Source organism: Haliotis asinina, chromosome 2 (assembly GCF_037392515.1).
Source record: "Haliotis asinina isolate JCU_RB_2024 chromosome 2, JCU_Hal_asi_v2, whole genome shotgun sequence".
Taxonomy (NCBI): domain Eukaryota; kingdom Metazoa; phylum Mollusca; class Gastropoda; order Lepetellida; family Haliotidae; genus Haliotis; species Haliotis asinina.
Window position 1 is genome coordinate 67,360,158 of NC_090281.1, and position 12,353 is coordinate 67,372,510.

The 12,353-nt window shown below is 39.4% G+C and overlaps 1 protein-coding gene across 1 annotated transcript in view; it reads right to left on the reverse strand.

Annotated features, from left to right (window-relative positions):
* Positions 1-12,353, reverse strand: part of LOC137274195 (serine/threonine-protein phosphatase with EF-hands 1-like) — a 44,368-nt gene that overhangs the window by 7,918 nt on the left and 24,097 nt on the right. The window contains exons 4-13 of the mRNA XM_067807249.1: positions 9,856-9,961; positions 7,823-7,971; positions 7,161-7,322; positions 6,216-6,382; positions 5,706-5,742; positions 5,216-5,365; positions 4,483-4,575; positions 2,231-2,416; positions 659-810; positions 48-154 (exon numbers count right to left, since the gene is read on the reverse strand). Of these exons, the coding sequence (XP_067663350.1) occupies positions 48-154; positions 659-810; positions 2,231-2,416; positions 4,483-4,575; positions 5,216-5,365; positions 5,706-5,742; positions 6,216-6,382; positions 7,161-7,322; positions 7,823-7,971; positions 9,856-9,961 (1,309 nt within the window). The remainder of the gene's footprint in view (positions 1-47; positions 155-658; positions 811-2,230; positions 2,417-4,482; positions 4,576-5,215; positions 5,366-5,705; positions 5,743-6,215; positions 6,383-7,160; positions 7,323-7,822; positions 7,972-9,855; positions 9,962-12,353) is intronic.

The following is a 12,353-nucleotide window of genomic DNA, read 5'->3' on the forward strand; positions in this document are numbered from 1 at the left end:
TTGTTACCTGTAACAAGTTCCTGTTTTCCTGAGATTGTGATTGTTACCTGTGACCTTTATGTCATGCTTCTGGAACTGCTCCATCAGGTCTGATTTGAGGGCCAGGATCTTCTCCCTCAGGTCGTGTAGGGCTGATGCCTCCAGTGAGCTGATCCTGTCATGACATGACGTGACACATGCAGTGTAGAACATGCAGAGGATGGTAAGCAGCTGATGGTGAAACTAACAGGAGTTCCATCACAATGAGGACAATAAACATTGTGATGCACGTCTAATTACTGGTCTTCCCCCTTTATTTGGCTCTGTTTTCTGGAGTTTGGAGTCGCATTGTATGACATGTTTTGAGATGATAATACTGTGTAGATTAACGACTTTTTACTATATCATACCATATTTTACCCAAGTTTTGCTTCACCTTATATATCTATGTGATTTACTCTGATATCACTCACTGAACGTTGTGATTCCCAGAAGAACCTTGTGTTAGCTGCTTCCTGTTCCAGCATAACACATACCAGCACTAACTATTGATCGCTTCAGTCTAACATGCCATCAGAAGAGCGGTGTAACATTAAATAGGATATTGCAAGCTAAAAAACTGTGATGGCAATATACTTGTTACCATTTGTGCAAATGGTGTTGATGTTTGAAACATCACCTCTGAGTGAATGTGATCTTGCGTAGTCCAGTTGAGGCTGTGCTGATGTACTGGCTGATGTGACACTGGAGATTGTCACCCAGAAGCTTCACATATGCTCCTTTGTTGCTGCCGATGTCGTAGTAGTTGGAAGCAGAGAATATTGTCAGCACCTGGTTTATACACGAAACAAATGTCGGCACCCAGTTTACAAATGAAACAAATGTCAGCACCTGGTTTATACACGAAACAAATGTCGGCACCCAGTTTACAAATGAAACAAATGTCAGCACCTGGTTTACAAGTGAAACAATTGTCAGTACTTGGTTTATGAGTGAAACAAATGTCAGCCCCTGGTTTATACACGAAACAAACGTCAGCACCCAGTTTACAAATGAAACAAGCATCAGCACCCAGTTTACAAGTGAAACAACTGTCAGTACTTGGTTTATGAGTGAAACAAATGTCAGCACCTGGTTTATACGTGAAACAAGCATCAGCACCCAGTTTACAAGTGAAACAATTGTCAGCTCTTGGTTTACAAGTGAAATGAGTGCCAAACACATGGTTTAAAAGTGAAACAATTGTCAGTAACTGGTTTACACATGAAACAATTGTCAGTACCTAGTTCATATGTGAAACAATTATCAGCATCAGGTTTACAAGTGAAAATAGTGTGAGCACCTGATTTATGACTGAAATTGATATCCTTGTATCTGTGCATCTGTGCATCATCAATAAATGACATCCAAATGAAAACATTTGTCAACAGCTAGCTGGTGTAAACTGTTTGTTTGTTTGTTTGTTTGTTTATTTGTTTATTTGTTTGTTTTACTGATACACATTTAACAGCAACTTTCTGGCTAACCTTATATTGGATCATAAACAGATTGAGATAAATCGCTTGATTGCAACAGCCATTGAAAACATAAATGATATTTGTTGTTGCTTACATAAATGATATTTCAGGTTTCTAGTGATTTGCTTCATTTAGTGCTTTAGCATTGTGGAAAGGGCTAGTCAGAAAGGAAAATAATACAGGGACTATACGAGAGACAGTTTTTCACAGTCGCACTCACTCATTGCATGTGCACTGATTGACTGTGTGATCAGCTGAGTTTCCTACTTGCTGACAAAATACGTTTGGTGGAACGCATATGTTTAAATGGCCATTTATTGCACTGTGCAGCAAGATTCTGGACAGAAAACTCTGTTGAGCCATGTAGCTCTGGCAAAGTGATATTTTCACTGCGGTGAACATATTGATTTTCTGTCACTGCAGTTAAAAAATCACTTTTCTCAAACTCACAAATCTCGGCCCTTGAGGGTGATCCTACAACAGTACTACTGTGACTTTAACCTCATAAAACTTAACATGAAAATTCAAAAGAAAATTATAATACTTTGTTAAGTATTTTTACATTTTGGAGACAATCGTTTGGAAACATTTTTCCAGAGTTGGTCTGAGGTTTTCGTTACATTCTGCATTGAAATGAATGTGTAATTATGAGCCAATTTGGAGTTTGACTGTAAATAGTTTTGTAGTTGTATACATTAGTTTCATTTTCAACGGGAGGTATTTGCACCACATACCCTTCCATCATGCATATACTCAAAGCCTTCAATCTTGCATTCATGACTTCGTATGAGCATCTTTAGGTTGTGTTTTTCCAACACATTGCGTGTAGTGTCTGGTCCAAAGTAGCATCCCCCACCTCGGAATGTGTTGGGTAGGCAGCCTGGGAGAGGGCGGGGGTCACTCCACAAGAGGTCTAAGACCTGAATATTCAGACAAAAATGGTCATATAAAAAGTCTGATACAGCAAATAAAGTATGTCATTAAATTTACTGTCCTCTTTCAAGTAACCCAGTCATGCCTCTTCAACAAAATAATATACACTCCTTGATATACACTATCAAAGATATTTCTACTGACTGTCAAACAACTAACTGTCAATAAAACATTTCCAAAGACAAATAATCACACTTTCCTGACACTGCTACACAACACACATTGCCATGCATTGCCATGCATTGCCTGACATAGACTGTCCCACATATCCAGACACGGCTGCATGTTACCACATATTCCTGCCACCCTATGTTGCCACATACTGCCACAAGTCACCCTATGTTACCACATGTTGCCACACATCACCCTATATTACCACACATTGCCACATGTCACCTCATAATGCCACACTTTGACAATCATCACCCCATATTACCACACATTGCCACATGCCACTTCATATTACACACATTGCCACATATCACCCCCATAATACCACACATTGCCACATGTAACCCATATTACCACACATTGCCACATGTCACCCATATTAAAACACATTGCCACATGTCAGCCCATATTACCACACATTGCCACATATCACTCCATATTAAAACACATTGCCACATGTCGCCTCATATTACCACACATTGCCACATGTCGCCTCATGTTACCACACATTGCCACATCTTGCTTCATTCTACCACACATTGCCACATCTTGCCTCATACTACCACACATTGCCACATATCACTCCATATTAAAACACATTGCCACATGTCACCTCATATTACCACACATTGCCACATGTCGCCTCATGTTACCACACATTGCCACATGTCGCCTCATGTTACCACACATTGCCACATGTCGCCTCATGTTACCACACATTGCCACATCTTGCCTCATACTACCACACGTTGCCACATATCACTCCATATTAAAACACATTGCTACATGTCACCTCATATTACCACACATTGCCACATGTCGCCTCATGTTACTACACATTGCCATTGCCACATGTCGCCTCATATTACCACACATTGCTACATGTCGCCTCACATTACCACACATTGCCACATGTCGCCTCATGTTACCACACCTTGCCACATGTCGCCTCATGTTACCACACATTGCCACATGTCGCCTCATGTTACCACACATTGCCACATCTTACTTCATTCTACCACACATTGCCACATCTTGCCTCATACTACCACACGTTGCCACATATCACTCCATATTAAAACACATTGCCACATGTCACCTCATATTACCACACATTGCCACACATCGCCTCATGTTACCACACATTGCCACATGTCGCCTCATGTTACCACACATTGCCACATGTCACCTCATATTACCACACATTGCCACATATCACTCCATATTAAAACACATTGCCACATGTCGCCTCATGTTACCACACATTGCCACATGTCGCCTCATGTTACCACACATTGCCACATCTTGCTTCATACTACCACACATTGCCACATCTTGCTTCATTCCACCACACATTGCCACCTCTTGCCTCATACTACCACACCTTGCCACATATCACTCCATATTAAAACACATTGCCACATGTCACCTCATATTACCACACATTGCCACATGTCACCTCATATTACCACACATTGCCACATGTCGCCTCATGTTACCACACATTGCCACATGTCGCCTCATGTTACCACACATTGCCACATCTTGCCTCATACTACCACACGTTGTAACATGTCAGCCCATATTACCACATATTGCCACATGTCACCCTATATTATCACACATGTCAGCCCATATTACCACATATTGCCACATGTCACCCCCATATTACCACACATTGCCACGTGACACCCATATTACCACCCATTGCCACATATCACCCCATATTAAAACACATAGCCACATGTCACCTCATATTACCACACATTGCCACATGTCACATTATTACCACACATTGCTACATGTCACCTCATATCACCACACATTGCCACAAGTCGCCTCATATTACCACACATTGCCACATGTTGCCTCATGATGTCACCTGTTTCCACTCCTCCAGTTCCTTCAGCTCCAGGGACATGCTGTCCACACTGTGGAGGTCGGTAGGACCGGGTGGCCGCAGCACAGACACAAACTGGAGACACAGAAACACCCTCAAACTGCAGGTCATCTCATTACCAGAATCTTTATTGTTGTTGTCATGACACCCACTATAGTTGGAGCACTACTTCTGTTACAGGCCAATGTTATAGTGTGAGAGTTACAGGTTACTTCTGTTACAGGCCAATGTAATAGTGTGGGAGTTACAGGTTACTTCTGTTACAGACCCATGTTATAGTGTGAGTGTTACAGATTACTTCTGTTACAGGCCCATGTTATAGTGTGAGTGTTACAGATTACTTCTGTTACAGGCCCATGTTATAGTGTGAGTGTTACAAGTTACTTCTGTTACAGGCCCATGTTATGGTTTGAGAGTTACAGGTTACTTCCGTTTCAAGTTCATGTTGTACCTGTGTTCTAATTACTTGGCTTACAGATTTTCAAAAAGAATGATTATGTCGGTAGGGAGGAAAAAAAGGGAATATGCAGATGTTATTTGCACACTTGAGTATATTTTGGTGTTATGAGTTATAACAATTTGTGTGATTCTCTTTTGTAAACTATAAAATAGTTTCAAGGAATATTTGAAAGGTATAATTTGCCTTTGTTTTTTATCAGATCTGCAGCATATTATTGGCAAATAAATGTAAAAGCAATATTTCTTTTAACATTACCTTGTGTCTGTCGATATGGTCAAGAGCTTCCAAGTTGACTTGTTCGGATATCCCACCATGCACTACCAAAACTTTATCGTCAATCACTGTTGCTAATGGCAACCAGCTGAAGATCTCTTCAAACATTTTTATTGCTTTGTCTGCATGGTGCTGGAAAACATATATTTACAATCGAGTGATCAATGCCTGCCTGGAGAAAATGAGGGACAACAACATCAATGACAATAATGATGAGAGTTATTTACCAAGACACGAGCATTATCACAGATATGTTGCTCATCAGAAGGCTGTTGATTCATCACCCTAATGCTAGTTAGTGTGGAAAATGGCTGTAATTATATACATGGCCATGAAGTTATTTGCTTGTTTTTGACCTTGAAGGATGTTCCTACTGGCCATGGATGAAATTCCGGGGAGTTATAAATGTTGCATGTTTTCGTACAAGCTTTTCTTATTCTTTTAATTGACAAAAAAAAAGAAAGTAACCTACTTTGTATTTTCTCATGACTTCTTTAATAAAACCGTATCTGAAAAGTGAAAACAAATATTTCAATCCCTTGTTTGAAATATGTTCTTTAATACATTCGTGAATGATGTAGGCTATGTCTTTGTCCAAGATTTGAAGATTTCATCCAGGTTTAAAAATGTTTTAAGGAAAAGAAGACTGACTACTTTACTTGCTGCCATGTTCAACATGCCTTGACAGAGATGAATGAACAGATAGCTGGTCACGGTGTATGTTGACCCGTGAAGGTCCGGGTTAGAATGTATCTTCAGTAACCCACGGTTGTCTTAACAGGCAACAATCACCAGGGTTTGGGTTGTCAGGCTCGCTGACTTGGTTGACATGTCACAGTATCCCAATCATACAGGTCGATGCTCATGATTTTGATCACTGGATTGTCTGGTCCATTATTTACAGACAGCTGCCATATAGCTGTAATATTGCTGATTATGGCGTGATATTTAACTCACTCACTGATTCTGTATGTGTTATTACCTCATGTTCATGATGTGGTCTTCATGATTGCCTCTGTTCAAATACACCTCGTTGGGGTACACGACAAAACTTGCAAAAAGAATTGTTGCAACTTCGACTGATGTGGGGCCTCGGTCAACAAAATCCCCATTAAACACATATGGATTGTCCACTGATGGCAGGCCATTCTGAAAGGTTACAAGTGTCCTGTTGTCTTTAGTGTTCATTCACTGTAAGTCGTTAATACTTTAATCAGGAGCATTAGAATTGTCAAGTGTGACATGTCCTGTTACTGATTGTGTATGGCCAAAAAGAAATATTGAATATAAAAGCCAGATTTCTGAAATGGAGACAAGTTATCTGATGCACTGAACATGTATTGGTTTAAGTTTTTACTGTCTGTTCCTCTGTAGCAACACTTTTCAGGAAAGCAGAATTGGTCAATTTCGAATGGCTAAATGATTTAGAAAGATGCTTTTATCCTTGATTATTCTATCTCAAGTCTATTGGGATGAATACCCCAGAACCACCTTAACTTCATTCTGTGGCAGCTTGGAATTATATGAGGCTAAAAATAGATGTTTAGTCCAGTTTGAACAAGCAGAGATACACCAGCACTGGTCTTAACATATGACTGTCACTGCAGATTCAGTCAGAACATTTGACTATGTGGGTACTGCCTCCCTCTTCTTAGTAGTCAGTTAAAAGTCTCAAACATAACCTTCTTACTTGTTTACTTTTGGAGAACTTGATTGGATGAGGCCTGATTTTAAATGTTTGTCTATATTTTGGGCGCAAGAAAATAAATGGTGTTTTTTTCATACTCTTGAAAAAATATGTCATGCAAATCCGAAAAATAAGAAATAAAACTGGTCTGGCCTAAAATAGAAATATGATACTCTGGATAATCACTGCCTGATATCTGCTATAGTCATGGTAGTTACTTTGTGGAACCTTGTGCCATACCTTATGGAAGATCATGTATAGATCATCCAACTTGCCATGAAGATCACCACACACTGTGATCTGCTTGGAAATAGATGTGGTTGCATAGTTGATGTTCCCTCTCTTCTTGAGGATACGTCTGGCCTCATGTAACAACATCAGCAGGTATTTGACGTGGAGTTGCTGACAACAGAAAACATCACATGACAAGATCAGGTACTTACTTCAGCTTGCCTATTGATTTCAACTAATGCTTCAATCCACCTGTTGATTTCAACTAATGCTTCAAGCCACCTGCTGATGTGAGCTAATTCTTCAACCAACATGATGATGTAAACCAATGCTTTAATCCACCTGTTGAAGTGAACTAATCCTTAGCCCACCTGTTGACTTCAACTAATGCTTCAACCCACCTGTTGATTTCAATTAATACTTCCATGACCTGCTGATTTGAACTAATGCTTCAGCCCACCTGCTGATGTGAACAAATGACTCAACCCACTTGCTGATTGCTGATGTGAACTAGTGCTTCAGCCCGCTTGCTGATGTGAACTAATGCTTCAGCCCACCTGCAGATGTGAACTAATGCTTCAGCCCACCTGCTGATGTGAACTAATGCTTCAGCCCACCTGCTGATGTGAACAAATACTTAAACCCACTTTTTAATGTGAATTAGTGCTTACCTGTTTGGTCTTGAAGGCCTTTATCAGTCCTTTAACCTGGATACTTGTGAGTGGAAATGACAAATGAGGACCATTGTAATTGGGCTCGATGGCAATAGTGTCAGGGTTGGTCAGCTCATGCAGCTCATCATCCTCCTCAGCAGTTGTGTCTGGAAGCAACAGTCAGCTCTATCTCATGGAGGACAAACTCGTTACAGTTACAGTGTGAGATATTTCCATGACGTGAACAATGGACATTGTAAGACATTTGTGTGACATATGAAACATTTTCAGTGTGAAATTCTTCTATGACATGTGAAACATGAACAGTGTAAGACATTCTTGTGACATGTCAAACATGTCCAGTATGAAATTCCTGTGACATGTGAAACATGAACAATGTGAGAGATTTGGGTGACATGTGAAACATATTAAGTGTGAAATTCCTCTATGACATGTGAAACATGAACAATGAGTGACATTTGCATGACCTACAGGATGACCATCTCCAGCACAATGACCTCACCACGTTTGTGTGGTGTGTAGTCTTGTGCATAGAGCAAAGGTTACAAATCAGTTAAAGTTGAGCAACATTTTTCATAGAAATTCCTTGGATGGGGACCATGTTTGACAGTTTGACTCCTGAGAGTTTCTGGGACTTCTGCCCATCCCAACAATGAAGCACACATGTCATCTCACCTTAGGTAGGTGCATTTGTTCAAAACTGACTCTGTTCACCCAGCAGAAAATGGGTACCTGCTGATTTGAACTAATGCTTCAACCCACCTGCTGATGTGAACTAATGCTTCAACAAACTTGCTGATGTGAACTAATGCTTCAACCCAGCAGAAAATGGGTACCTGTTGGGAAAGCTTGGGTTATCCAAGCAAGAGGTCATACTACTATCATTCTGATGGGGATGGACATGAAACTCTAAGGGGCAGTAGCTGGCCAATGGATAATCCTCACCATGTTTGTGTTCACTGTGGGAGACCAATAACCATACTTAGGTTAATTTGAACCTTTGACAATAGGAGCTGAATGCTTTGTATATTTACCCAATGGCTGAAAATACACAATCATGCTTTGTTTGAAGAAATGAGTTATTTAGTGTTCCTATTTTGGGTAAATTCTGTAGAATTTGGACATGTCTGGACAAAACTGTGAATTTTTTATATTGACTTTGAGGAGATTATCTCCTGCTGAGCAGATCAAAACAAGTGTTTTTTTTCTCAGTCGTAATGCAACAGCTATTGATAGTCTAGATTACACCAAACATCAACAGGTTGGTAGTCATTAATAAAAGTAACGAGGGACATTTCCTGAATGTCAACATTCAGGATATCGATATATCATCATCCTGCCTTCTAGTATACACTGATCATGAATATCTGTGGAGTGGATTAAATTGCTGGCATTAGAATGTAGCGATGAGTGTCCCAGTCCCATGTTGTCATGCTGTTGAAATAGCTGTGTGAGGATCAATATTGCCTTGCCACATGATTAATGTTGTTCCATCGCTGTCATCGTACGCACGAACGACTTGAGCTTATTACAGAACTATGACCTTTGGGAAAACACAGATCAGCCCTTATTCATTGCAGTATTTGTTGCAGTTGATTACTGTTAGCTTGCATGATTGGCATATCCCAAGATTACTGGAATAGACTCTGCTACACTGATGCAATCAAGGATCTGTGATGGGGCTATGTCCAACCAGTGGCATATCAATCATATGAGAAGCATGAAAACAAATAAGGATTCATAATAAATCAGTTTGTAAGTGTCTGTTGAACAATCTCATTATTTGTCCTCTAAGTGGCATACATTATCCAGGTCTGGTGACAGTGAGTGCACAAACAAGGGGTAATGATGTAGCCTGTGGCATGAGGTACTGGACCAACCTGGTTCTCAGCACAGTCTTCAGGCTAAGAAACTAGTCTCAGTGCTATCCAGCATGGTGAAGGTGCAATACCATTATCTGACCAAGTAGTACTCCAGCACCTTCAAATTCTAAGACCTCTAGGAGGATATGAACATGTCTCCTTACTCACCATATATAGTAGGATGATGGGTAGGACTGAAGGCATGTAATATCTTTGGCTGAATAGTGTCTTTCCCGTCAAACTCTGACAGCATGCTGTTGAAGAAGTTATACAACTGCAAAGAAAAGAGATCGGTATGGTCAGTCGTTTACTTCACTGTCTGGTATAGCCAGTATCTTGCTGAGGGAGGTTGTTGATTATATTAGAGTTCTAACTGTATAACATGAAGCATGTACTCAACACAAGGAAATCAGGCAAGTCATGACAAGCACTGACCTTATCAGCTGTGACTCGCATCACAGTTAACTATAAGCATACTTCTTGCAAAAATGATGCATGCTAACAACAACTATAAATTTGTTGGAATATTTGTCTAACAAGGAACCAATGATCCAAGTCTCAGTTATATGTTAAACATATGCCAGTATATTTTACATCATTCATTTGATGCTCCAGTAAGGAACAATCATTGGTGGCAACTCTCAGATTACCTGTCAGACGATGCAGTATAATGCTGAGGATATATAGCAATCAGTGGTGGAAGCTCTCTGTCAGACTGTTGTTACGAGAGTGTGTTTTCTGTAATTTGTATTATCATTGATTAAGTGATAGTTAACAATGGGTCACGATCTTTAGACTTTTGAGTTTGAGTTGTGGGTCACATTTCATATCATATATCTTTAATCGCAATAACAATTTTAGCGGCAGGCCTTTTTGATAGCGCTTCAGTTACCTGCCCTCGGCAATCTATAGTTTACTTTCTGTTTGTGAACATTCTGACTGAATACTGATACAGCCATGCTGTTCTTGAATGTTCCCAACACTGTGTTGCTGTGTTGAGAGACGAACAGACACTTTTCATCTGGAGTTCTGCCTCTGCCTATCGTTATCTCGTTGACTCTTCGCCGACACCATCATCATTTGACACAGTGTGCCTGACTGCTGACTTGGTGAACAAGCATCATTTAATATTTTTGCTCTCACTGTAAAATGACAAGATTCTGGTGAGTTCATATTTTATATTTGACCTATTACCTTGTTACTTGTTATTCAACTGCATTGTACTAGAAATTTGTATTGTGATTCATTGTACATTGCTCATTGTTTGCACAACATATTATTGAATATTTTAGACTTGTCTGTGTTGTGTTTTGCTGGTTAAAAGGGGATCTCTTATATTTTTTGTCACGGCAATTTATTAACCGTAACACTATGCAGTATAATGCAAAACCATTCACCCCTGCCCCCGAGGGTGTTGAGGATATATAGTAATCAGTGGTGGCAACCTTCAAATTACCTGTCACACTACACAGTATAACGCAATACCATTCACCCCTGTTCTCGAGGGCATCGAGGATATATAGCAATCAGTGGTTTGCATCTGGAATTTCTCATGTCTTGGGTAATTAGTTTATTTATGAATGTGTTAAATATATCCAGGTTTTGATGTGGTGTATGTTGATATGGTACGTAATGTGATGTGGCAGTATAGCAAGAGAGGAAAGGTCTGAGTTTGAAAGAAAAATGGATAAAACAATTATTGTAAAGCCAAAGTCACTGTGCTCTGTTAACTGATTGGTTGAAAAGCATGATCGATTGTTATTCGATTCCTGGAAATTGCAAGACTACATATTGACATGTAAAATTTTGCACACAATTACAATTTTGCGTCGTCAACAGTGGTGACTTATTCAGATCATATTGCGACATAAAGTCGGAATGACGTCACATATGAGAAGTTCCAGATGCTACCATATGAACCAGCTGATGACACATCACTACTGTACCCATACTCGATGTAAATGAGTGCAGACAGTAAAACCCTGTAACGCCAACACATGATGTTAATCTCTAAACTGATAATGTTTGTTGATTTAACACTGTTGCCTGGCAATGTGAATTCATCAAAAATACATGTTTAAATGTAGAGATTTTCTAAAGGAGATGGAATTCACTCATATCTGGACAACTTTGTTTAACAACATACTTCTTCTGGAGGATTAGCCAATAAAATTTTGATTGATTGGTGGTTGACTAATAAACTGCAAGAACTGTGGACATCAAACAAATTTATGACATCACTTGAAAGATGGGTTGTAAATGAAATGCTTTATCTATTTTCATTTTTTTATTTTTTTTGCAAAGACACATGAGGAGTTACTTTGTACAGAATAACATGTATGGATTGTTCCCCTGTGTGGAAAATGATGGATGTTTTAATTGAACAAGGTTTGATATACATAAAACATTTGTTGGTTGTAACTGCTGTTGTTTTAATTAATTAGTTGTAGCAAGAATGCAGGAGGCCTCAACAGTGATTGATCAAATTGTCCCATGTCTAAGGTATTTGACAATAGAAATCAGTTGTATCAAAGCGCTGTTATTATTTTGAATGTGTAGTGTAAGATGCAACTATAACTAAAATCACATAATATTGGAAATAAGTTATTTTTTCTTTAAATAACAGTTTAATCCAACCATTGGATTAAAATGTATAATATAGAGGT